General features: G+C 38.7%; 1 protein-coding gene across 1 annotated transcript in view; it reads left to right on the top strand.

Annotated features, from left to right (window-relative positions):
* GRID1 (glutamate ionotropic receptor delta type subunit 1) overlaps nt 1–27,665 on the top strand; it is a 555,021-nt gene that overhangs the window by 444,217 nt on the left and 83,139 nt on the right. Inside the window, exons 7-8 of the mRNA XM_026069970.1 lie at nt 7,213–7,374; nt 8,318–8,437. Coding sequence (XP_025925755.1) covers nt 7,213–7,374; nt 8,318–8,437 — 282 coding nt within the window. The remainder of the gene's footprint in view (nt 1–7,212; nt 7,375–8,317; nt 8,438–27,665) is intronic.

Here is a 27,665-nt window from a genome sequence, read left to right as displayed (position 1 = left end):
GTAAGATTTAAAAAGCAATAAGAAGAAAACCCCAGCAAGCTGTGTCACAAAAATAATGAGGTTGTTTCTCACAGGATTCAGAGTCCCACCTCCTTACTTCAGAACTATTCCAGGCATTGCTTTGACATATTTGAAGAGTAGATGTTGAGAAGCGTGGGAGGGTATTCCTTGAAACAGCTACTCTTCTCCATGTGAAAACATAATTTCATCCTTCAAGGACTTGATCATCGGACACCTTTGTAGGCATCTCTTAGCACTTGCTCCTTCAGAGCTGCATTTTTATTAATGAGACMTCTTCTCTTTAGGAAGTACTGCAATCTAACTACTGTACTTGGTGCTATTTATTGCACATGTGTGTGGCTGCGTAAACATAAGGGCCTGATCCTGCAGTTTTATGCAGCTGAGCAGTCTCACTGTCATTTGACCTGTTTACACTGCTGTTACTACTCTGCTGTTAAGTGTTACTGGAGGCAGTAAATATTGATTGAGCCCTATTAAAGATCTCGTAGGGGATTGGTGAGGCACACTTCGTTTTCCTTTTGTTGCAAACCTGTATTTGCACGTCTCTTTAGCAAAGTCTAATTTGGACATTCAGTCATGGTGAAACTGCCTCTGAGCACTGCAAGAATGAAAAGTCAACTTAAATTGACCTTAGGGCCCATCGCAGGGCATAATCTCTCCCTGAAACCGTATGTCATGTCTTTCATACAAAGCATGTAAGCAGAAGAGCTGGTAAAAATAACTTGGGTGCCCTCTGGCCCCGTAGGATTTTGTGAGCAGCCTGGAGGCTAGAACCCACCTAAACCCTGGAATGAGCTTTTCCTCCCTGCTTGGACTACCTCTTCTTTTGGCCATGTGAAGTTCCTTTATATCTATTTGCATAATTAGATATTTAATTGAATTTTTGTTTAGTGTTTTATCAAGGAGCAGACAACAGTGGCTAGAAGCAAGTACTCCCAATTTTTGATTTTTAAGGCCTCTGAAACCTAGCCTGCACCTGTATTTATTTACATATGGTATAGTATAAAACAATAACCTTCTTGTACTCTATGTTGTGATTCTAGTGTTATCTCTCATCCTCTTAGTGATGGTAAGTTCTCTTTATCAAGTGCCTCCTGCTAGACTTGCCTGGGATGGTGGGTGTTAGCTGTGCCAAGTTTTCGAGACACTGGGTGAGGGAAGCCAATGCCCACAGCTGACAGGCTTAAGCGTTACAGATTAGTTCAGGCCTTGTATTATTTTTAATTCGTTGTTACAAAGCGTATTGAGTAAGAAACCACTCATAATTATGATAAATACTCATAAGAGATGAAGGACATTGGGCATTCAAAGAATATAAACTGTAGGGAGGGAAAAGAGTGGTATGAGATGTGTAGCTCAATACAGAGGGAAAAATTTTAAAAGGAGTAAAAGCTGGTTATCAATAAAAAATGTCTGAGTGCAGTCTTGCGAGGAAATCTATGGAAGCCCCATTGTTTGAGACACTTAAAATTAGAATGGACAAAGCACTAAATAATACACTAGTAAAATTCCTTACTGTTAGAGAGATTGACTAAATATACTAGTGAGATCTCATTCCTGTGGTTTTATGAAAATTGTATTCAGTCTTTCATTTGCCTCAGCGATAATAAATAGCCCTTTGGAAGTTTGAGGCTGACATTTGAGTCTTTAATGAAAGTTTGTTTTTTGACTCTGGTTTCCTCACGTATGCCAGACTGCTGGCTGTGATTTTGTTCTCCATGAGCAATGAAGCATTCATTTAAACCATACACATCCACAGAAAGTCTTCATTTAAGAAAATGAAATAGGTCACGCTGTCGGTCTCTTCCCCCTAGCAACATCCGTGTAAGCATACCATCATACCGTAAGCAAGCCGTCAGTCTTCACTGCTCCTCGAAAGATGCATCCTGTCATTAGAGACGCAAGGATGTGACTGTTCTTGGCACTACCTGGACTTTGAGAGGAGAAGCAGAGTTTCAAGCAGGCTGGGGCGTGCAGGCATGGGCATGGCGGTCTTGCCCCGGGGAGTGACGCTGGCAGGGCCGCGTCCAGCCCCAGCGCCTCTTCCATCTGCTTCCGCCCGGAGCCGGCTGCTGCGGCCGCTCGTGGCCAGCGCTTGGCAGCAGCGGGGCGCCGAGGCCCAGCTGGGCCGTGGGGTTTTGAAATGGTGGCATCTGGGTGTCAGCTTGTCTTCCCAGCTGGTCTTTTCAGTTGCCTCATCTAGCCGGACTTCTGGCTTTGTCAGCAGCTCCAAAGCTGCCCGTGGGCATGGTGTGGGGTCAGCCGTGGTCCCTCGCTGCCTTCCCAGAAGAGCACTTGCCTATGATTAATACATATGTAGGAGGTAAAAATTATCATCTTATATAGCTTTACAAGTAAAATAACATTGGGAAATTGCCTGAAATTAATGTAAAAAACTCTATAAAATGGCATTTAATAATATGCTAAGGAGAGATTTCCATTCTCATTGAAAATATCTGCTCTGCCTCTACTAGTGCATGGTGGTTTTCTTCCTCATTGCAAAATAAAGGTTCCTAATATCTGAAATAATTTTCAGAATATATACTGGCACATGCCTAAAATTACTCAGATACAGTGAAAACTTGTTAACATACTGGGGAAAGAGTGCTGTTTTCTAACCGATACTCCATAGAACTACAGCTCTTATCAATGGTGATCATTCTTCTAGCAGGTGGGTCAAAGAGCACTTCGTTACAGTTTTAATACCTCCAGCTCTTACAGCTCTCAGCAATCAAGAGGAACAGAAAATTACAGTTTCTTCCACCAAACAGGACAAAAATGAAGCACTTCTATTTTCTGATCTAGGAATTTTTGTTATATGAAAGGGAATCCCTGCAGGCAGATACGTGTCTTCCCTCCTCCGCTCCCCCTGTGCATGTATAAATAGGGGCAATGAGAAATATGGCAAAGTGTGGAAAACCCAAAGGAGATGATTCCATTGCCTATTTTTTTCTTCCTGCTTTGCTTCCAATTCTGAATGCTACTTGAGGACTAATTTCCGAATATACTGTTTTCTCTTGCCTCAGGCAGCAAGGGTGGAAACAGGGCACAACTGATCTCTTCAGTGTCTCAAAAATTCACTTTCACGGGTCATTTTTGCCTGCAGTGGGAGTTTGATAGCTGAAAATTGAAATGTGTGTGTACTTGCAGTAACAAGCGCATACAGGCCTTGTCTGATGAACCCTTTCGGCTTTCACAGAACCACTCTTCTGGAGGTTGCAGCAAACTTGTGGTGTTGCAAATACAACTTGGTACCTATGCAGGAGGTTTTGGGGGAAGCCATTTTTCTTCTAAAATACAGCGACTGATGTTGCCCTTGACAGAGCTTTAAGTATTCAAGTTAATAGTAGCATGTGCTGCGAGCAAGGTTGTTATGACTACCTTGCTTTGATGAAGCTGCAAAAACCTATGGAATTTTTGATGTATTAAAAGAAATGACATAGGAAATAAAGAAAATCATTGCAGCACTGGATGTACTGTGAGATCAGGCGAGAATTTCTGTGTCTTGTTTTGAGTAACTTTTTGTCTATAAGAAAATATACATATAGGAATGAATTCAGGCAAAAGCGCATGTGATTTAGCAAAGAGGAACGTATTTGAGGTGTTTAAGTATTCTTGCTTTTCTGCCTCAAAAAGAAACTAGGAAAAAGGAAAGAGAAGATTAAAAAATATATAGCTTACAGTAAACAGTAGTCAGAAAGAGCATAGTCTCTTTTTGAAATACTGTTAATTTCTTGTACAGAACAGACAGACTTGGTCTTTAGCTTTCTTTTCCCTCTCTTTTTAGTAGACTACAGAAATGACCAAAAAACCAAACCGGTAGGTTTGAAGAGAGCACTTGTTCAGCTACACTGGCACAACGCTCCTCAGGCATAAGATTAGATCTAGCAGCATTATTCTGTTTTCTAGCATAAAGCAAGTTCCTATTTGGGGTTAAGCAAGACATTCATCCTTACTTTTGATGTTCAGGAGCTAGATTTTCCTCTGTACGCTATGCAGGATCCAAAGAATGCTATTTTCTAAGTTATCAGGATGTTTTGGGTCATTCTTGATTATTTGCATTTCAAAGAAGGGCACTCTTGACCTACAGAACTACCAAAACAATGCTATAATATAAGCATCCTGCCTTCTCTTGTTTTAAGTAAACTCAGTGAAGAAAACCGAATGCTTTATTTGAGGCAGGTATTTAAAAGGTTCTAACCTTCATAGGGCAAGTTTCTATATTTCTTGTTAATTGATGACTTTGCTAGCAGACTCACCAAACATAATATTAAGAAAAAGGTTGTTTTTGTAATATAACAAATCCAGCTTCAATTGTGGAGGTTCTGCTGTTGGTTTTTTTTCCTAGCCTGCACATTTTCTAGTTTAAAAAGAAGTGTTGATTGTGTGAATAAAATCAACTTATTCTTTCATAGAATATTGACTCTGCAATGTGAATAGTAGTAAAATGGAGTAATGTATATATACATGTCTTTTTTTTACTGGAATAAACACTCAGAGTATGATTATATGAAAAGAGGCATTTTGCTGATAAAAAATTACCATATAGTAATTTTTCCGAGGAGACTTGCAGTATAAGAGAACAGGAGCAGGCGGTTCCAGTGGAGCAGTGTATAGAGCAGGGTGCGCGCAGTAGTCTTTCCATGGCCAAAAATAACTTGCTGTATGCTCATCAAGGTTTTCTTCTGTTTTCATGCACATCTCCAGATATAAACTGAGCGACAGCAAGAAAGAGTCCACACAAGGAGTTTCATACAATCTATTTCTTCCTGTCATATATCTCTGTTTTCCAAGGCAAATAATAAGAGAATGGTGGTACAAAATCAGTTYTGGTTCAGCTGAAGTGTATGGAGTAGCTTGGTAAATAAATGAGTGTTTTGTTTTGCTCTGCGACATAGGGTATTTGAGTTGGATTCATGGTCATGTTGGCCAAGATCCTCAACCAGTTCTCTCAAGCGTGCAGTCCAGTATACATGGAGAACCGTGTAAGATTTGTGAAGATCTTAGAGGTCCTCTTTGAGAGGTAATGAATAGACAGAGAAGGAGAGCAGCGTGCCCAGAAGGTGTGGCAGGTACGTCCTATATTTTGCCCTAGAGCTCTCTACTGGCAAACTAGGAAACCTGTTTGGGGGAGTGAGGCTGTAGTTTTCCAGGACCAAACTAGAACAGGGCCAAGCGAAGAAAATACGAAGCAGCTCTGCTCTGTGGCTGCTCTGAGGCAACTTCACAGGAGACGCCAGATAAAAGCGGGGGTGCGAAACGAACTTCCGTGGCAAGCTGAGAGGGTCTGCCTCTCATTACGGCGCAGAAGAAATTGTGTTTTTCCTTATGCATGTAAAATCTATTTCTAAGCAAGAAGGATTTTTCTGTGGAGACTAGCTTAGTGCAGAAGAAGAGAAGTGCCCTGTTGAATAATAAGGATTCGCTTGGTTGCTTTGTTTGAAAGTTATTCGGCAAATATCTCAGAGTAGGGAGACAAATGCAATTGAGCCGAAGAGACTTAACACAATCGGAGGCTTAGCTACTGGGACTCTTCTCATTAACTCTTTTAAGTACTTACTTTTCTTAAAAAGAGAGGAAATCTGGAAATTATCTGCTTTGGAAACTCTTTTAAGAGGATAAGTATTAACTGGATAAAATACTGAATATGAGGGATGTGGACTGTTTGCTGAGGGAGGCTGAAGGGAAGAAGAGGGAAAGAAGACAATATTAAAAATCAGCAATGCCATATGGGAGAGATTCTCAGTGATAGTATCTCACAGGTTTTGCATTGTTTTAGCAGCGAAATTCCTTTCTATGATTAGTCCCTTCCAATTTTTGTTAAGTAAGTGGAAATTCTCAATGCCTTTTTTGTGTATTTTCAATTTTGGTGCTTTTGAATTGAATTTTTGTTTCTGTATTTTTGTTAATATTTATTTATGCTAGAAGTTTTTTCAAAGTGACTAGGTTCTAAATTTATGTTCAACTCCAGATTATGGAATTTGGAACCTTTTGTTTCTGAAGATTAGGACGTTAAGATGATACCAGAAGTTAACTTGGAGCCAGTGATGGGAGAGTGATACATGTTTAATGTTTTCACAGCTGAGTGACATTTTATAGGAAATTTATACTGCATTAAGCCCCAGCTGCAGACCCCTTCTGGTCTCCAGGTACCATCTTTCCCAAAGCCAAAGAGAAATCCAAAGTGTAAATGGAAAATTAGTGGATCACTATGGCTAAGGCCTTCAGCTAGGAGAATTTTGTTTTGTTTTGTTTTAAGAAAAAAAAAGTTTGTGTCTTGCAACTGAACAGAAACTAAGAAGAATGCCTGTAAACTCTTGGAACCAGTGGACAGTATCAAATTTTTTTCAAAGGACGTCTCTCAGCCAACTTCCCCTGCTTAAGTTTTACCACTTAAAATGGATACCACCACGTGTCAAGGATCTGATCTTGTAGTAGTGGCCGTATCTTGTCTGAAAAGTGAACTATATAGTTGAGCGTTACTAGTGTGTTGTTAGTACTAGAGCCTTTGTCATCAATTATTTCTCTGTTTCTCTCTCATGTAATTTGAAGAAGGAAGCTACATTCAGTAGCTCCACAGAAACAGGACAATAACAAGTCCCTGTTCTTCATATTTGATGGAGAGAGACAATGAGACAAAAATAATATTGCCATTTATCCTCCCTCTGTACTAAATATATGCCGTAGTAGTATTTTTTGGTAAATTTTTTTTTGCCTTTTGCTATTTTTTTATGCCAGAAATTACCAAGAAGATTGCTAGAATAAGCAAAAAGGATAAGAGGTTAATTCCATTCCATCCTTTTCTCCTTGCTGAAATGACTGACAAAGTAACAGTCCTTGTGCTGTATTGTTGGATGACCATATTCCTTCTGTCTCGTGGGTTTATATTTGAACTGGGATGTTTTAAGTCTTTTTCATACTGCATTGCAGTGGCATAGGTAGTGCACAGGCAATGCAAGTGCACTACGGTCCCTTTGCCGGAAGAGCCCGGGTGCCAGGCCGTAGAAAAGCAGATGGGAGTGAGCACTGGTGTTTGTCTGAATTGCCTTGACTGCTGAACGTGTCAATCATGCTAAGCCTGTAGTTTTTATTTACATCTTTGGTTTTGTTTTGTTTGCTTGCTTGTTTTTACAGTTTCTTTGAAACGATGCTCAAATAAATAAAGAGGTTCACTGCTGTTATTGTTTGCAGGTTTCCAACCTGTACCTGTACGACAGTGTGCTCATGCTGGCCAATGCTTTCCACAGAAAGCTGGAGGACAGGAAGTGGCACAGCATGGCCAGCTTGAACTGCATGCGGAAATCCACCAAACCCTGGAACGGGGGACGATCCATGCTGGAGACTATTAAGAAGGTGAGGATAGACAAACCACACTTGCGCAAGCAATTGAAAGAGTGGTTTCAGTTCTGCTTGGTATTAGCTTTTGAGAAGGTTTTTGACCTCTATTTAACTTTTCTTTGATTTATTCCAAGGAAATTATTTACAACTACCATAAATGATTTACAGTTATTAAACAAGCAAATGATTTATTACAATCAAATTACACACACAGCTTTGTTGCTCCAGTGGTGTGTGTTCTCCTCCTGTTGCTATCATTGCTACCTTCTGTAGAAGTAATGTGATTAGGAATAAGCACAGAGATTGATATGTGCATGCATCATAATGATTTTCCCAAGAGAATAACTTTAGTAATTTGTGGAGTCAACCAGCAATAAGCTTTAAGACTTATGTTCAAGGTACTGCAGCTCAACTAGCTTCGTAAGTTAGCTGGGCGTCCGTATCTGTGTGTGTATTAGAGCCCAAAAAAAAGGCATGTGATTTAGCTAAATTCTCACTAAGAGTTACGCTGACTTGCAGTGCTTTGAATTACTTGAATATTGACAGTACTGTGACTTTGCAGATGCATAGTAACTTCTTCTGTGAAAGATATTTGATCAGAAATTTGAGGAGATAAAACACTCATTTTTTAGAATACTAGCTTATGCAATTCTTTAGAAAAAGCAACCTGTTTATCATAACTGCTTTAGTGAAATGATGTGATTTGATCAAGTGTTGTGTTATGCTCTGACGAGTCCTTATGACACCATCTTTGGTTGCTTACTTAACTCAATATTTAGTATTATTCCAAGCTGCTTTACTGCAACCCCAAAGTCAAACTTTGTGATACTTTTACAGGGAGGTTTAATAATACAAAAAAAAATTTTTTTCAAAGCATTTTGGCATATCTTCAATAGAAAGGAGTGTTTATAACAGCAAATTTGTTCTATTCTGATTTTTTTTTTTATTATTTCCTTAGGGCCATATAACTGGGCTTACTGGCGTTATGGAGTTCAGAGAAGATGGCGCCAACCCCTACGTTCAGTTTGAGATACTGGGCACTAGCTACAGTGAAACGTTTGGCAAAGATGTGCGGAGGGTAAAGATACGCTGTTTCTTTCTCTCTCTTTTTTTCCTCCCTCTAAATAATATACATTCTACTTCACAGGAGAAAACATTATTCTCTAATAATGAGTTAGTGCTTTTGCTCACACTGCAGAAGTAATTTAGTGTAAAAATAATATTTTCTAATTTCTTACACACTTAAATCTTGAAAGCTAATTTTATATTGGTGGTCAGGAGACCTGCAAATTGTTCTCACATGTGCAGTAACAATACAGCATCATAACAATACTGTGAACATGATATAAGAACAGAATTGTGTAGTCTTTGCTGTTTTTTAATGTAAATTATGGTCTACTTGATATAACTGACACTTGTCTTACTAAGGGAGTTAACTGAGACTATAAATTACCTAAACGTACAGAGATGTTTCAAAGTAGAGCAACTGTAAGTATTTTGGGGGAAAAAAAAGCCCTAGAGAAGGTAATTTCATCAACGGAGGATGTTACGAAGTAAAGGATGACATACCGATGCTAGCTGATGGAACAGAGACAGCCTGGGATTAGAAGGCAGTTAGAGTGGTTTCATAGGATCATTAACATAAATTGTCGCGGTCTGAAGAGGCTACCTAGGACATGTTCATATAGAGAAGATGCTCCAAAAAACCGTGAAACTCTGAACTGAACAACAAGGTTTTGGTTGGAACCCAACCTACAAAGTGTCCAAGGAAGGATGGCTATACTGGTTTGTATGTTTGAAATACTAACGTTGCCACTATATGGTCAATGGTACCTACATTAAGCAAACTCGAGCAAAGAGACAGAATTCCAGGCAGATCTGAAGTTTATCAAAGTTACCATTTGTTTCTGTTTCATTTTGATTCACCCGAATTACAGCAGCCTAAATGGCAAAACAAGCAGAGAACTTGTCTATACAATATCATCTTAAAAAGTTCAACCTGAGATTCTTTTAGAGCCTAATTTTTAGGCTGGCATGAGGATTCTGGACCAAAGGCTTGCAATGGCTATTAGTAATGCAACAGAATGAAGAGAAGCATTTGAAATGTATAAGGCTCCAGGTCATATAATTAAAAAACCTCTTGTGAAAAAATGTCTCTGAAGACTTTAGACTGACCAGGCACCCTCCTGTATTGTAATGAGAGGGAAAAGGCTGTTTCTCAGTCCACTTTACTTCATGTCTAGAAGGTGTCTACTGCAAATGAGAAAGTCTCACTTCTGAAGACTAGCTGGAAGATGAGAAGTTAAGGTCATTTTGGAAACACTGTTGTCTGTTTAATAAAGCAGAGCTGGCTTTGGAGGCCTAGGAAGCAACTAGGGTGCATAAACGGAAGTATGCACCTGAGTGTGTGCACAGGCATGTATAAACACAAGTACTGAGTACCTTGTGAGATGCTGTGGAGTGTCCTACCGTGTTTCCAGCTGCCACTCCAGAAGAGCATGAGTCTGCTGTCAGTGCTGTGTTATCCTGGTGGATTTCTGGGATACCGTGGGGCAGCTTGACTTTTGTTCCAGTTTGATAGAAATTTCCCCAGTGACTTTGAATAAGTCACATAATCACTTTATGCTTTGATTTCCCTTTCAGCAAAATTGGTATAATTACCAGTTAGAAGAGGTTTGAGGCTTTAGAGGGAAATTATGATATGTGAGTATACATTATTACTTTTATTAGAATGTACATTTCATATATGGTAGCACATACACAAAAGCTCTCCCTTCAATATGTGCGACACACACTGAGCAAGTTGGGATGTAATCCAGATGTGTGAAGTGGAGGTAACTAAAATATCACTCAAAAGAGACAGCAAGGCAAAGAAATGGGGAAAATGACTAAATGGGAAAATGACTGAAATGACTAAATTGATGCTGTACAGATCATTTTTGATCCCCAATTTATTAATTTGGGATGAGCATGTTAATATAGGAAGGCTCTTTGGATGTCAAATGCAGAACCTTATACAGTTCCAAAAATGAAAGGGAGTATAATTCTGAATGCGTAAAAGCTGCTAGTTGTGGAATACTACTCTGAGCTAAAAGGAAGTTCTGAAAATAATCCTTTTAGCCTAATAGATGGAGAGAGTAAAGAATCAGCAATGTGCTAGAGCACATACCCAGGAATATTTAGAAGAATTTGGAAGAGGTGATATTTCTCAGAGCAAAACTACCATGGAACTACTGGAATTCAATTATTTTGACAAGCTGACTTTTTATTATTGCAGCAAAGATGTGTTACAGCTCAGAGGTACTTAAAAGCTCAGAAAGTCATACTTTTCCCCTTTATATTACTTGAGTAAGAGATCAATTCTGATTTATTGTCAGTTGTTTCCATATCATAATTTCCACAGATTTAGCTGTGGAGGGACACATTTTTGCTGAAGAACAGGACCTCTGTGTGGTGTTCCTTTCCTCTTTATGGAGAGTTTTCACATCTATTCATCTCTGTCCTGACCCTACAAAAAGCCTTTGCACTTAGGATCTGTGACAGGGTGGAGCAAAAGAATGTAACATTGAGTATTAAGCCTTACAGAGAAGCCAGTCAAAAATTAATGTACTTTAAGACTCAACATCCCTTAGAAAGTTTCTCAGGGATCATTTCCACCAGAAGACTCCTAGGAGGAGGTCCAAGGTAGTAACCTCAATCTGGCAGGAATTCACAGGGCCTTTCTGTGGAGACATCCTGGTGTTTCTGTTATCCTGGGATCTGTTCTTTCTGCAGACAAAATTATATTTTTCATTCCACACCGGTGTGAATGCAAGTAAATATACTTTCCTTTTTCTGTATGCCTCCTTCCTTCCTTCCCCAATTTAACGCTATGTTTTTGTGGCAAAGGGTGATAGTGGCTTTTGTGGCTTTTGTTTGTTCTGTTTTCCATTGTTTGAGAAGACTTTAGGGAAGGGGAGACTTAAGAAAATGATCCAATTCCTTTGGTTTAAATATAAAATCTTTAAATTAAAAACACCTTTTGAGAAGCCAAGCTGTATTTTCAAAGCACTAGAGTGTGAGGTAAATCTCTTAGGATCTATCACCTTGCTTTACAAAAGACTCAGGTGATTGCCTTCTACTGACTGTGCRCGTGTGGAGGTTGAGAAAGCTTGGTGTATTCATGCTGAAGAGATCAGTGTGGTGGTCTAACAGGTCATTTTAACGTTGAAGGATAAGATTTTCAGAGAAACTGGAAAGTCTTAAATGCCCAAGACTTGATGATTTCCAGTATGATTTAAGTTCCTAAAGCCTGTAAACACCTTTAAAAATACCAAACTGAGCATTCGCATATAAAGAAAAGAACTAGAGATAAGAGATACGGGAACAGTAAAAAGTATAAAACATAATAGAATCTGCTGAAAAATAAAAAGTAAGAAACTAATAGCTAATCTCATGCTAATGTTTTAAATAAAAGGAAATTTGAGAGACAAAGAATGAAAGAAATATAGAGGAAGTATAACTTGGAAAAACAAGATAAAGTGGTGCAAAGTGTTCAGGTGAAGCCTAAGGAGCAGCTAGGTTGTGGCTAATAGTCTACTATATTCAAAGTCCTTTGAGACCTTTGAGGTTTTTATTTATAGCTGATAAAAAGAAACAAAAAAACCTGTCTTTTCATTTCACCTCTTGTGTCCACCTCCCGTGCTAAGGCTGTCTGCATCAAATTCACCACCAGTCTTAGTTGCTGTAATTGCAGGGTTATGYACCATCTAATGCTCTTGCTATGAATTTAAAGAGAGTTACCAGCAGGCCTATTTTTTTTCTGGTTTAATTTTTATTTGGCCTTTACTCATTTATTTTTTACCCACAAGGATAAGAAAAGCCTCTCTATTTGTTATTTTTAATGTCTTCTAGCATAAGCTTCCTGAGCCTTTGGTTAACTCCCAGCACTGCCAGTGGCTGGCTGATGATTAACAAGTCACTTTGCTGCATTGACTCATTTTCCTGTCTGTAGTATGGAGTTGAGGGTACTTGCCTGCCTTGTAAAGTGTTTCAAACTCTAATGGAAAAAAGAGCTATAGCAATATTATCATCAATAAATTGAATGAATCATGGTATTGAATAACCATATATTCCCAAGTGTAGGAGAGACCATCCCTTCAGAGCTTGTCTGAAGCTGTCAACAGAGAAATATGTCCTGCTCTCTCAGGACAAGGAACCTGAGTGGGAAGGGAAGTCAGGACTGCCATCRTTTCCTCCCTGGTGGACACCTATATGATTAATCATTATTAATGAAAGCCTTGCTGAAGTGTTCTGAACATCTGAGACTGTTCATATTTCTTATTCTTCTGCACTTGGGTGAATGCCACACAGAAACATATTTTAATGATCCAGTGGTGAGAGAATGATAAGGGAGTCAGGACCCCCTAAGGGAGGGAGCTAATCCTAGCAGTCGCTAACTCACAGTGAACTCTCGGGCTGTTAACCTATTTCTTCTCATTTGTCCATGTATAAAGAGAGTATAATAGCCACTAATTGCCCTTGCAGGGATGTGATTAGGCTTAGTTAGTTAATGCTTGTAAGGAGCTTTGAGATTATCTTCCTCATCATCATCCTTGGCAGCAAGATCTTCTGCAAGTGTGAAATGGTGATGTTTTTTAATATGTTTTATGAGAAGGATCGTATTTGCTCTTTAAGCAATCTGCAATTCTTTCCCAAGCTGGCTGGAACGAAGGCAGAATTAGCAGTTTACACACATGCTGTATTTCATAAAAAACATTCTGTTCAGAATGATAACATTAACCATCGGTTATTCATTTATGTCAGTTTGTATGTTTTCATTTATTTTTTTTTAATTAGATTTTCTTGAAATACAATCTGCTTCATAAACACTCATACTTGTTTCCTTCAGCACTTTTGAGGCAGATTGCAGAAGTTCCCTGTAAGTAGTTTTCTGATATGCTTCACATTTGTTGAAACCACATTTTTGAAATCTGATGAAGTGCTTTAATTCTGATTGTTATCTGTAGAGGGACTTCATCATTGTCATGATAAGAAATCCTATGCTTTTTATTTGTTAGAAATTAAGTGTATTTTTTAGGGGTCTGCAGTATTAAGTGCTTTCATCTGTAATATAGCCAAGTTGCAACTTATGCAGCTAAAAGTTACGAACCGAAGAGAATTATCTAGGTGGTTACTACTGTAATTGAATCAGTTTTATTCATATGGAAAAGTGCCTAACTAATTTGCCTCAGTTTAGCCATAAAACAGATGCCTGCCTCCTCTGAGCACTTCATAAACATGTAGTTTGGTTTAATGCATGTTGCCAAGGTCTCTTTTGGCTAAAGGGTAGGACTGAAGTCTTGACTGCTTGTGATCGTTAAAGATTCCCGGTTACCTTCTAAAGGGAAGGCATAATAGCCCTCACATTCTGGGTGAAATATAATTTCTTCATATTTACATTTGGTTTAACTTTCTCTTTTCTGCTTAAGCTGATTGAGTGTCTTGGTAGAATAATTTGGAAAAGGAGTATTGTGATTCACACCATAAATACTCTAGATTTTTCTTCAGTTTGAGACCATATTTTTCTCAAAATATTAAACCTCCCTCATTGTTAGCTGTAAATTTCTCTGTAAGGTGGATGTAAGGAGTAAAAATAAATGTAAATTATTCATGGTGAAAAATACAGCTGTACATATAGGAAATGTCTATGATCAAATTTTAAACCGTAGAAGAATACTATAGAAGAAATATGATGAGCCTGAGTGCTTTTTCTGAAATGAAGTGGGGCCTCTGTTTGCCTGAGTTCTGCAAATTACTTTTTTTTGCACATGAAATATTTTATGTTCAGTATACTTTCATTGTAAAATTATAGCTGAATTACTGCACTTGCTAACTGAAATGTAGATGAACAAGTTCAGAAATGTTTTTCAGTTGCAAATATGTGATACATACTTATTTTTAAAGTATTTTTTTGCTTTGTTTCATGGTTTGGAAAAACATTGCCAGTGGGACCCATACTTCTGTGTAAACTATTACTCGTATTTGCAAACAGAAAATGCGATTTATATTTGCAAATATACTGATGTCAACCCTGAGTAGAAGGGATGTCTTGCAGAGTTTGGCTGGTATTCCTCCAAGCATGAGTTCTTGTTGCTGTTCTCCTTTGCAAGATTGTTCGTCTGTCTATATGACATTTTTTCAGCATGAAACTTGAGGCTAGATTTTAAAAAGCAGCTGTTTCTGAGTTGTGAGCCAGGCCGGGAACCTACAGCAATGAAGATGCTTTGCTGAGGCTTCCGCAGCCTCCCTGCACCATGGGTTTTCCTCATAGGCGTCAAAATCCCAGTTAGTCAAAAGGCAAATATTACGTCCTACCTAAGAGGTCATGATGAATCCTGGGTATAACTTTCTCTTTTAGAACATGTATACAGTATTGTATAGAACTAGGATGTCAGGAGTGTTAAAATCAGCCTTGTAACAACAATGACATCTATAATTATGGAGCTTCCAACCAAGCTCCTATAGTTTATTGATGGATCCTAGGAGAGTATTCAGAAAGGGAGGAAGAGAAAATCACTTTTTATAGCTCAACTTGTAAGAAATTCTGCAATAATAAGCTCATGTGTGCATATGTGTGCACATTATGAAAAAAAAAGTTATTTCTGTAGGGAAACAGGGCAACTTCAAGATTTTCTGAGTTTAATAGAAAGAAAATAGGAAAATACTTGAAAAATGCTTCAGAAATTATTTTTACCTTTTTTGGAAATCTAAAGACAGGCTATTTGCTATTCCATTTTGCACAGCATCAATCTGGAAGAGAGGCAATAAGCCCACTACTTCAGAATAAAGAATAACAGTTTTTCTTGCTTTCTTGTATTTCTTGCCCTAAGAAATGTCTTTGAATTGTGACTCTTTCTTAAAATCACACCAAAGCCAAAAGAATTTTCTGTGGGGCATCAGACTTGCTTTTTACCATAATGTCTACTTAGCAAATCAGTTTGAAAGATATTAATGATAATGCCAAAATGCAAGCTAAGTTATTTTAACTAACAAATCAAATAGACGTTATCTTGGCTTTCATAAATACATAAACTAAGGGGATTCTAACATCTCTTCACTTGATTTCAGTGTCAAGGACAGTTGCAAGGACTGTACATCAAGGGAGACCATGCTCAGCTTCCTTTCTGTAGCGTTTGAAATGAATTTAATTTCTTCTATTTGTTGTTGTGTTATATCATTTGGTAAACTGCAAGTATGTGCAGGTACAAAACACATTTTATAAAGTAATATATTATTATTTATAAAGTAATCTATTACTTCAGCAGTAATTTTCAAATCCAGGTTAACCATATTGTCTTTATCTGTGTATTGCTCTGAAATGTCCAGTAATAGGTTGACATTTAAATGCATGTAGTTCAAGTTATTTGTTCATCCTACAAGATCATAGTTGTGTTAAGAAAAATGAAAAAAAATTCAGGGTTTTATTTATTCTTATTAAACAAAATGAACAGAAATAGAAGTTAATTAGAATTCTATTTCTATTTTTGCTTTTCTTTGTGCCATTTCATGCCAGATGATGTTAGCTTTACACCAGTAAAAATTTTCACACACAAATTGTCAAAAGACAAATTTAATGGCAAGATGTCTTAGTGGTCGGCCCTAATGTAGAACATGAAGGACGTGTAGGTCACGAAGTGCCGTGAGCTATCTGAACTACTGCAGCTTGGTTTCTTAACTTCATTATATCTAAAAAAGAGTACCTTTAAAAAAAAAAACAAAACAAAAAGGTGTCTGAGTTCTGATTAAATCTCTTTGAGTTGGCCAATTTGCTGAAATCCCAATACTTGGCAGAGGTTGCCTGTCACTATTCCAGGGAATCGCTGGCAGAACCGCCTTGAAATTGAGGACTTTGGGTTTTCAGACCACACAGGAAACAGTCTAACAGGTATTTAAAACAGGCACAGTCTCTAATCACTGTGAACCTGTGTCAAGCAAGGAGTTATAAAATATGCCTGATTCAGTACCGCAATATCTCTGGCAGTATGAGTGAACCAGTGTATGCAGGTTAACATGCACAGATGTCACACAAACATTCTTTTCCATTTTAAGATTACATCCTTTTACTGGAATGGAGACAATATCTGGGATAGATAATAACTCTCCAAATGAAAGATGCTTTTTGAGCGAGCCATCTCTGCGGCAGGCTGTCGTATTGTGGTGTATCTGTGTTTGTAATATCTTAGCGAGTGCGATCTACAAACGTGTAAATAGAACTCCCCCACCATATGACCGCTTACAGGAAAGGGTTTCAAGTTGTATGTTGGCAGCAAAATATATCTCTTTAAGTAATATATAAATGTATTTAAGTCTTTTCCAGCATAGAAGAGGTACATGAGTGGAGAATAATAATACTTAAAAGCATTAACAGTGTTTAAAAAGTCAATTCTCCATATGTTGCCATAGGCTGAAATAGCTATTAAATGGAACAACACATTTGTATTCCACTTAAAATTAGACCCAAAGGGGGGGGGGGGGACACAAAGTCTTGAATAGTGAAGTTTGCCAAAATCTACTTTGGATGGAGATTATTGGGAACGATTTCCAGAGGTTGAAACTGTCAAATGAATCACCCTGTTTGCCCTAGGAAGCTGCGCTCTAGCTGTTTTAAGTGAAAAATGTAATTGGCACCAGACTGAATGGAAAATGGGACAGAGGCGATTTCGTAGGTGGCAGGATTCCAGGTCATGCTGAGCTTAAAAGATCGCTAACAACCTGAAATGACACCTGGCTCTGGAGCGGTGACTAGAGCATCGCCAAGAACAGCTGCACCTTGCTGCCGGCCGCGCACAGCTGCTGTTTCGCGCTGGCCGGCTCGGAGAGCGTCCCCTTAGCTCGACCTGGGCTGGACGCGAGTGCCGTGGAGAAGAGCTGAAGCCTGGTACCCTGAGTGGCCAAACAAACTGCTTTTGCAGTCAAAATTCTCTCTTGAAAAATGAAATATCTGTCCTGAAATCAAATTGCAAGCTGCAAAAGCATCTGTTTGCACCCTCACTCCCCGTCAAATTCTTGTAACCAGAGTGTTACAAAGCACGAGGTAAGCAGGGAGCTGGTAGAGAGTTCTGCCTATGGATTTAAGATGCTGTGAAGTGCCCAGAGTGATGCAAATCTCTTTCCCTATTCATGATTAACTTTTGTACTTTGCATTGGGATCACTGAATGAAGGGTGCTATGGTCATGTAATTCTTCAAATGTATGAAGTAAATCTCTTTGAAACAGAGTACTTCTTTAATGTAGTAGAATAGCTACTTCTTTAATGTACTAAAACAGCTCCAGCCTGCCAACATCTACTTCACTCTCAATAATATCTTTTCTCTATTGTGCGTTGCAAAGTCCTGCGCAGTTTACTGATGAGATCTGAAGTCCTCCCAGGTATCAGGCTTTGCTGCAAAGGGGATGCAGTGGGAAGGGCGAATCCAGGGAGGAGCTTCTGTTATAGTGGAGGAGTCGAGGAGAAATATGTTGCTGCTCATTGAGCCGAGCAGGTAGCCAAATACAGGCTTTCCTTTAGGAAAAGAAACTGCATGAAAATACTTAAATCTGTCATCAAAGCTCAGTTTTCCCAAATATCACAACAGTCAAAAAGAAAGAGGCTGCTGCAGCAAAGTCCTGTCAGCCAGAATAGCCCCGAAGGGCCCTCTCGAGGGCTTTGCCCAGGGCGATGCTCGCCGAGGGCCCTGTCTCCAGCTGCCGAGGAGGTTCCTGTGCCCTCTGGTCGGGTCCCGCAGCCACACGACACCGGCAAAGCAAGTGACGAGGCAGATCCTTCCTCCCACATGTGCTGCACTCTGGGGCAGCGTGGCTGTGCTGAAAATGGTGATGACTCTTCCATGTTATCTGGTTACTAACAGCCCGGGGACATCTTAACAATGTGTCAGATTAATCTCGGGTTTCAGCAGATCGACCCACTAGATCTACCTGTCTTGTCCATTATACTGTAACATCTCAAATTCTTAAGATTTTATCCACTGATAAAATTCATTACAATGTTGTGAGAAAAGTGGGTGTGTTTTAAAATAGACAGTTGAGATGATACCATCTAGAAATGGTATCTGGCTGATACCAATTCCAGTGTGTGTTATTTTCTTTAAAAAGCAAGGACTGTTACCTAAATATATGCAAGGTTGACAGAGTGCAAAAATAGGTATTCTTCTGCAAAGCAGGCTAAAGCTTTCCAAATACAGCACTTGGGAAGATAAGTGACTGAACGAACTGCAGCATTTAGTCCCTGGAGCCTTAGCAAACCAAAAAAGTAATACTAGCCAAGTACAGGAATTGGCGATTGCTTACATGGAGAAAAAAAGCCAATGTGCAGCAACTAGGAATGTGGATGCTATTTCATACTGTGAGAACATTTCAGTTTGGGTAGTTCTAGCATTATCTATAATATCCTTAAAGCTTCATGTGCAATTTATTCTGTCATAAGATTAATAATATAACAAGGCACAAGTCAGTAGATGCTGAGCAGGATTGCCGTATCTGTCTGTCTGTCTATTGCTATATTGAGTCTGAACTGAGCTCTCTCACCCTTTCTATTCTCATCCAAGATCCCATTCAGCACTAATCTTCGAGGCCACTGTAGCTATTTGCATTTCAGTAGCATCTTAGAGGCTATGCTTTTCTTATACCAACAATTGCACAGGTATGTAACTATATTATTCTTCTGTAATACATAAACCATGTGGTTGTGTTATGTTTTCAGAAACCTGCCAGTATAGTTTTGCCATCCTGATAGAACAATGCTATAAAAAAGCAAATGTCAAGAACATTCAGTATTGGGACTCCTGCAGGATATTTGCTAAGATAGGGAGGAATACCTCTGTAGATCAGCTGCAAGGTATGTTTTGGGGCTTTAAAATGTTCCAACCTGGGTATAACAGGCACTGCTGCTGTTTCAAACTCTTGATTAGATTAGTCTGAGGGATGAGGAGGGAGAAGCTCACTTCTGGTGTTGAACCTGAAACTTTGTTTCTTTTATTCTTGAGACTACCCAAATTTAAAATAGCTGAATGATAGCACAATTTCTCTCCCTTTCTTTCCTCTCTCCTAAGTTTTAAAATAAATAGTAGAGAATGGGACATTTCTTGATAGCTTTTCTGAACTTGCTTTGCTCAGAAGGTAATTCACAAGAAGTTTTAAAGAGAAATAAGTTTGTTACTCCATATTTTTATTAGGGCAAGTGAAGGCAAAAACGAATGCAAAACATTTACTTTGTGAGCATGAGGGGACTGCACTGAGCTTTTGTAATTATTTTCCATTAACTCTCATTGGCTTCTGAGTGTCTGGAGGTGGACTTTTCCCTGAGAGACTTGCCAAAAAGACATTCAGCATCTAGAGCTTGTTTTTATTTGAACACAAGTAAGAACGCAGTAGCCAGTGAAATGGAAAACACAGACTTGCTGGGTGAGGTAGCTTAGAATGCAGGAGTGAATCTGAACCTTCCCTGCTGCCCGCAGTATCCATGCAGTCTAAGTCCTCTCTCTAGTGTTGCTCTCATTGCAGGACCTTTCAGTGGCTTTCTTCGTTACAACAAAATGCACGATCTTCTCTGCATCTCGAGATAAATTTCTTATCATCATCTCAGGGGCTTGTGCCCCTGGGTTTGCCCTTCTGCTTCTCTCGTGCACCTCCCAGTTTCATCCTGCAGGGTCCTTACTCTGCTCCCCAGGAGCTTCTTGCTGTCAAGGATGGTCAGCTCTCTCAGGGATGCCCCCGTCTCCCCTGCTTCTCCAAGCGATTTGGTGTGACCTGGTGCGCAGCCTGGATCAGAAAGATCGGTACATTCCTCCATGCTGCCCAGCCACAGCCTTTTAATAGAATAGGGCGTATCATTGCACAGTGAAAAGAGAGATTAAATAGATGCCATCCATTCCACAAATCAATATGGCAAAGTAGAATTCAGATCAATATTGGTTTACTCTGCATTTCTCCATTCTGAATCTTGATGGAGGATTTGGGCAAAGGCTAATGAATTGTTCCAAGATCTATAACTATGTGATTTTAAGTGTGGTTTGATTTCATAAAAATGTAAAGAAATGCCCAGTCCTAAATCTAAGAAGTGAGAAAGAAGTTTTCATCTATATTTCCATTATTTATGTAATGTACTTCTGTACATTTTTTCCATGGGCAGTATTACAAGATTTCTGTGAATTGTCAGTTTTGCTATGTCAGCCATAACTTGCCACTTTCATAACACTTTATCCAAGATAACTCCTATTTCAGTCTTTTTTAATTATCCATATGCCATGATCTTCCTCCATTCCTGCTCCTACTTTGAGATAATCAAGATGCAGTGCAAAGCGGTCATTTGTTGTAGCAGGTAGAGAAAAAGAAGAAGAAGTGGAGAATATAGATTGGACTGCCTTTTGTTAATATATTCAGCTTTTGGTGAGAGTCAGATTTCATAAGGAAAAGAGTTTAAATTAGACTACAGAGGCATTTTTCAGAATTAAAATTCCAAGGCATTAAAGAGATCTGACTTTAGAACAATTATTGCAATTATATTAGTCTTCTAGTATAATTTATTACGATTTTTCAGGATCATAGGAGAGAGCTTACAGCAACACTAGCACTCTGTTTCAGCAAGCGCGCTCCAGGCAAAATATCTCTGTAGCAGCATTCTTTGTGCTTCGAGGTGGTACATGATTGAATCAGTCAAGGGAGTGGGGAAATGCAGCATCCCGGCGAATCCTGTGCTTTCCCCATAGCTGACTGGGTGTGAGCATTCAGGAGAAGTTCAGATTTTGAGACACCGCTCTCAGACACCGCAGCTCTCCATCTCTGCCCTACTTCTGTCAGTATTGTGTGATCCAGTCCAGAAAGACCATATCAGGGACTGATGCTGCTCCTGATCGATATGCTAAGGACGGGATTGTTTTCTTTCATCCTTCTCCTTCGTTAGCCATTAACACACCTTAAACAGAGCCCTTCATGCATTTGTGTACATGCATCATCAGGGCCRCTGTTACTGCTTCAAATCCAACTGTTCCCCGTGCTTCCTATTACCAAAAATAAACATTAGCAATGGATTCCAGGACATAAATTGGGACGTCTGTTAGTCTGGTCTGTCTTAGCGCCTGAATTTCTTTCGTTTCTATAAGCATCTCAAAATGAAAATGCCTGACAACACGGTAAGTGGGGCATAGACCCAAGGAGCAGAACAGTGCTCTGTGGCGGAGGCAGCCAGGAGCGCAGGCAGCTAGTTTGAGTAAGCCCGGAAATCTGTGCATGCAATGATTAATGAGGGAGGGACCTCCTGCTGGCCTGTAACTTCAGCAAGCTGACAAAGTCTGCTGAATTAAATACTGGTTTGACTGACAGCAACGCTACTGAAATCCAAATCAGGTCTAGTTCTGTTGCATTCCTGAGGTATGTTTATTCTAAAGTATGCCTCGTCTTGGGTACCTCAGATTTTTTCTGTCTCAATATCCTGAACTGCAAATCCAGATGTTCTCTTTTAGTTTGTTGCTGTAAACTGTTAACATCAAAATGCTGAGTCTTTAATTTTAAATTGTAGAAAACATTGTATAAAATATACAAATTCACACATATGTGTGTATCTGTAGATTTCATTATAGCATATAACAATCTGATTTCCTTATCAGTCATTTGAACAAAAAAGTCATCAAAAAAATTTGTTGTGGGGGCATTTTGAAAGTTTTATGTGGACATATTTAAAAAATGGAAAAAATGTAGCAATAAGGTTTATTATTTTACTTTGGTGTGCTGACTAACCCTGTCAAAAATACGGGCTTTGAGAAACAAAACATGCTCAGTGGAAATGCAGGGATGTGAGAAACACAGAAAAAACCTAATGGATAATAATCCTTAATAAACCTGAGAGCTGATATCAGTACTTTTTTCATCTGAGTACAAGCTGGAAATATGATTATGCTTTCCAGGCTATACATTAGGACATACGTTAATGTAGAAGAGACTTGCCTGATTTGTCTACATAATGTTTTAAAGACAGTTTTGCGATCTCCCTTCTCATGCTCYGGGCTAGCCCAGGGTGCCTGGCAGGAGTGCACGGGGCATTTGGCTCCTGCTCCCCTTTCTGCAGAGCACATGGTCTCTGGCACCATGCTGTGCTGTGGATATGGAGAGAGGGCAAATCTGAATGTAGGGAAAATAGAGACTAGATTAGTGCATGAAGAAATAAGTCTCATTTTATTTAGATGAGATGTAATATTTTTCAAAATAATAGAGTATTTTCACAGACTAGGTATTAATTCACAGTCCAGGCCAATAGTTGTCTGTTTTTCAGAATGCTAGGAAATATTTGTACTAATCAGTTTAAACAGTTTGGTTTTCAGTTTCCTAGGTTGATTCCATGGAGAGATTAAAAAAATATATATATGTATATATATTAGAAACTTTCATGTAAAAAATGAGGTATTCAGAACTATTTAAAAAAAAAAGTTTGCAGCAAGGGTTTATGTACYGTCATCTGTTTAGCATTAGAGTCAAACTGTTCAATCTGGAAAGCCTGATGTAAAGTTACCCTATTTTCATAAGTAATAAACAGTTACCCCTTCCGTTGCAAATGGTGGTTATTGAGTCCAACCCATGCAAGCAGGGTTCCCGTTTGTGGAAAGGATCACATGTAAGATAATTTAGCAAAGCATGTAAGTGTCCTCTATCTTGTTTCTGTCTGCCTGCTGCCTCTTTTTGCAGATGTTTTAAACACCTTTGGTTTCGTTGTCTCATCACCGGCATATATGGGCCTCAGCTGAGAGGTTATTAAAAACACGTGTTTTTTATTTGTGAATGTATTTCAGATTCTAATTGATAAAGCCTACTTTATTAAAAATTAACTCTATTTTAATTATCTGAAAGAGAATGCTCAAAATCATGTTTTTTTTTTCCTTTGTAAAGACTTAAATATTGATTGCTAGCTAGCTGGATTTAGTTGTTTTTCTCACTACTGCTATTGTTGCATCTTTGCAGAAATAGAATCTCCTTAACTCTACCTTCAAATACATAAGAAGACCTTGATATACCTGCAGGTCTCTGTTTTTCCTTTGGAGGAGATTAAGCTGTCTTGGAAATGGATTTTGATTGGATCTTTTTGTTCTCTGGTGTTCAAAGTAGATCAGTTGATTTGCAATGACAAGAATATTTAATGATAAGTGTTGTATGCATAGTTTTCCAAAACTATTATGCTCTGTTGCTTATGGCATGTGCGATAGGACTCCGCAATATTCTTTACAGCCATTCACAACTTTGCCTGAAAGGATACGTGCTGGAGGTTGTTAACAGGGTCATCCTGAACCGCAGGATTAGCCTTCCTGGGCCAGTAGAGTCACTGCCTCTGTGCAGGATTATGATGCTGTGCAGGGACTGGCATCAAAGCTAGCTGGGTACGGTACTCTTCACAGTACAAACGCAGTTACTCAGCTGGTGATACAGCTGCGGCGAGGTATCAGCTATCTTGCATACTGAGGATGCTGCTAGTGATAGACTAGTGGCTGCGGGAAAGCAATAAACACTTATGTTAAATTGTTCAAACAGAATTCATTAATAATATGAAGAGGTTCATTTTCTGAACTAGCCTTGTATCTAGAGTGAATATGAATTTCCTGTCTGAAGACCAGATGGAAAGCAAGGTGTGTAGTCACACTTATCTCCAGCGTGCTTCAAGGCCAAAAACCATACCACTTCAGCTACATCCAAATGGGAATAGGTATTTGGTATCATTGCAATCTCTATCAAGTTATTACTTTAAAAAAATATTTTCTCTTCCTCTTTTGTGTTAGTATGCTAATAAACTCTAGTTCTGTGCAATTGCAGTAGATTCATGGTCTGCCTGAACTCCTTTTACCTAGATTGTTTCTTCCTCTCTTAATACTCAACTTCAGAAAAGTGCTGTTATGTTTTGTTTAATGTATTGAATTTAAATTGTGAATTAAATATGAGAGAGCAAGATATAAGTGCGCAGAAACTGCCTTATTTATCAAAATGCTTCTAACCAGTGTCAGTAGTACATACTGGTTTTGTATGTCTCCGTTTTTAGGCATGTATCTGAAGATAGATGGTAGGGGGGGTAGGGGGTAGGACATTCAAAAAGAGCAGCTGCTGGGCTTCTGGTGAAAATCAGGTGCCTTCCAGGTGATTCACATGGAGCCAGCCACAGCAAGGTCGACCTGTGGATCAGGTTGTTTTGTGCCATCGGAGGACAGTGACAAGTTGCTGCCGTGTTAAAATACTGGGCATCTTCCTTGGCGAGGGGTCACTGCTGTGCTGTGTGCCCAGACTGTCTGAGGCTTGACAGTGTCCTTTCAGCTCCAGCCTGCCCTGGCCCAGCCTATGTTTCCTCACGTATGTAAGAATATTGGCTGTAATCTTTTGCTGAACTTAATTGCTTGTATTACAATGTGAATTGGCCCGTTTGTGCCTAGCTGGTTTCTTCTGAGCTTTATTTTCAGCAGTGTTGTTTCTCTGTCTTCAAAGCAGATTCTTAGGTATGTTAAARCACGAAGTGAGTTCACCTCTGTTGGGATAAATATAAGCTGCCAGTAACTATTCCCTGAAAACTCCCTTGATTTCCACCTTCCCTGAGTCCTAGACTGTTGTGTCCTTTGAACTGTTTTACCTAGTGTGTCTTAAACTGTTGACATTGTGAACACAGCTGTTACATTTCACCCCAGGAATGATTGAATAAATGTGCAAAAAGATTAAGGCCCTTTAGGATGAAAATCACTATACCACTATGATTATCCTGACTGATGAAATTCTGAACTGCATGTGGTTCTTTTTTCTTCTAAACAAGAAAAAATAAAAACCATTAAAGCATTCAGACATGCTATAAATTTCAGATGTGGTTTCTTTGGAAATGAAATAGCAGACGTCTACCTCAATAAGGTTTTAAACAATCTTTCAACTTTAGGACTTTGTTACATTATGCCCTCAGGAACCTATTCTTATTGTAATTATGATCCTAAGGATATATTCTTGAACAGTAACTCTTTTCTATGGTAATAACACAGTAGATGTTATACTGAATCAATGATTGTTTAAAAGCTTTTTGCCAGTGTGAGGTAGAATGGTCCAACATCTCTGAAACAAGATACTAACTTTGGGCTGAATCAAGAACTGTAATAAGGGAGAAACACATTCTTAGGAAATGCATTGAAAATTAGTAGGTCGAAGATGAAAGGATAGAAATTATTAATAAGAGTTTTTCTTCCATTGCACAAGAATAGTTGCCATTCATGCTGTTGGAAGTTGTGTGGTTAAAATTAAAGGATCTGTTCTGTCATCATTGTTCTCCTGTCACCTTTTACTTTAATGACAGTGAAGCATGTCATAAGGTCAATTTTACAGCTATTAGGGTTTTTGCATATGGTTTTTGTTAATATTCAGGGTAGTTCAATGTATATTATCYGCACCACAGATGCACCAATTAGAACTTGCATTGTAGGCCATGCTTTTTACTTTTTATTTCAGTTGCCTCTGATTTGCCTTCTTTGGGATTCTTAGTTTTCCTCTGAGAGTCGGGTTCAAATTTGGCAATATAAGGAAATACCAATAATCTCCAAATACAAAAAAGTACATTAATTGATCTGATATTTTTGGTCTTACTAATAAGAAGCAGTGTTTAAAAGATATGTATTTTTCGTACTAATGCGAGTTTGAAAACCCACAGTGGATAAATTTCTGAGGGAGAACACTTGGCTGAAAAATTCAGCTAGAGATTGGGTTCAGTAGAAATCTTGTTTAAATTTTTGTTTTTAATTCAAAACTTTGGAATCATATTTATATCACTTTTTTTCTTTTCATCATGATGGAGCAATCTAAAATGTAAGAGTGACAGTGCATAATATCTGAACAAAAGCATTGAAAGCAAAATGAGAGTTTGCCAAAAAATCTTATCTCTTGGCTTTGATATATATCTAATTCCACATTTTTGTAATGTATATGTAATTTTGAAGTACAATTTCTACATAAAATTATGTATCCATTATCTGGTAGCTAGGCAACAATTCTAGGTTTTGAGAGACCTACACTGAGAAATAATATCCTGTCCTCCTCTCTTCCCTCCCTGTCCAATGAAATCTAGAAAGAAATAGCCCATGCATTCGCAGCTGCTGTGGCAGCTCCTGGAAACAGAGGAAGGTGACTAGATGACTAATAAAAGCCTGAGGCAGAGCACAGAAACAGGACAAACCTTCAAAGCACATTGGTCCTAATCACCAGTGTCTACTGTTGGCTGTTTTGCTGGAGTGCGTTCTGCTAGTCGTGCCTAACTGTGTCAGCTTCTGTGCAGCATTATGATGAATAAAAAGAAAATACAAGTCCTTGTATATCACATTTTCTCTGGGCCACTGGGGTACCTATGCAGGTCTCAAAGAAGCAAAAAGCTGGTGCATTGCCGTGGTGGTGTTCAAGATCCTCTTTCAAAATGTGGCATTGCCATATGTATTTGCAACTACAGTCATTTTTTATGGACTGTATATGGACTTTTCTGAATATCTTGCTTTCTAAGGATATATAAACAKGTCAGGTACTTACATGCATAGTGATATGCCATTTGTATGTAATTGTTAAAAAAGTCAACTTTATTGATTAGAGGGGCACAACAGAAGCTGGATTTAAATAGGGAGTAAATAGCAGCCCAGTAAATTAGTTTGGGGAATAATGACAGTACTGTGTGGAGAAAGATACAGAAGTGACTGAGAAGGGGTGAACAGATATGGGAACAACTGAAAGTTAGAAAAGAAAGGAGAAACAGGGAATGATTGTATTTTCACATCAAAAGATGGACTTTGTAACCATTACAGTGGTTAAATGAAGCATCGACTGAGAAAAAAAGAAAAAAAGCCAGACACAGCTGTAATAATTACTGGAATATCGCTTTGATAGACAGGTCTAAAATTAAAGTTTCTTTCATTTATTTGGGTTGTAATAGGATGTTTGTCCCAAGTCTGTTATGAGAGATTAGGAGACATTATTGACTGTCCTTCCACTAGAAAACTGATAGCAGCAATTGCCTGCGAGGAGAAGTTAGACTCCTTTAAACCAGATGATTAACCTTGTCATATTTCTGCTGGTATAGCGGATAACACTGTCAGATGTTTTCGAAGCCTTTCTGTACTCAACATGTTTTAATTAATTGAGAAGAGAAAGGCGATCAGTAGAGAATGGAAGGGAGAGAAGACAACTAAATTGTTCTTATTTTCTTGTGAGCCTACAGCATGTCTGGAGCAATTTACAGAGCTGAGTAAATATTACATTTAAGACTGTATTTATAAGAATTCTTCTCTTTA

Source organism: Apteryx rowi, unplaced genomic scaffold, assembly GCF_003343035.1.
Source record: "Apteryx rowi isolate R43461 unplaced genomic scaffold, aptRow1 scaffold_30, whole genome shotgun sequence".
Lineage (NCBI taxonomy): Eukaryota > Metazoa > Chordata > Aves > Apterygiformes > Apterygidae > Apteryx > Apteryx rowi.
This window is presented reverse-complemented; position numbering and strand designations above follow the sequence as displayed.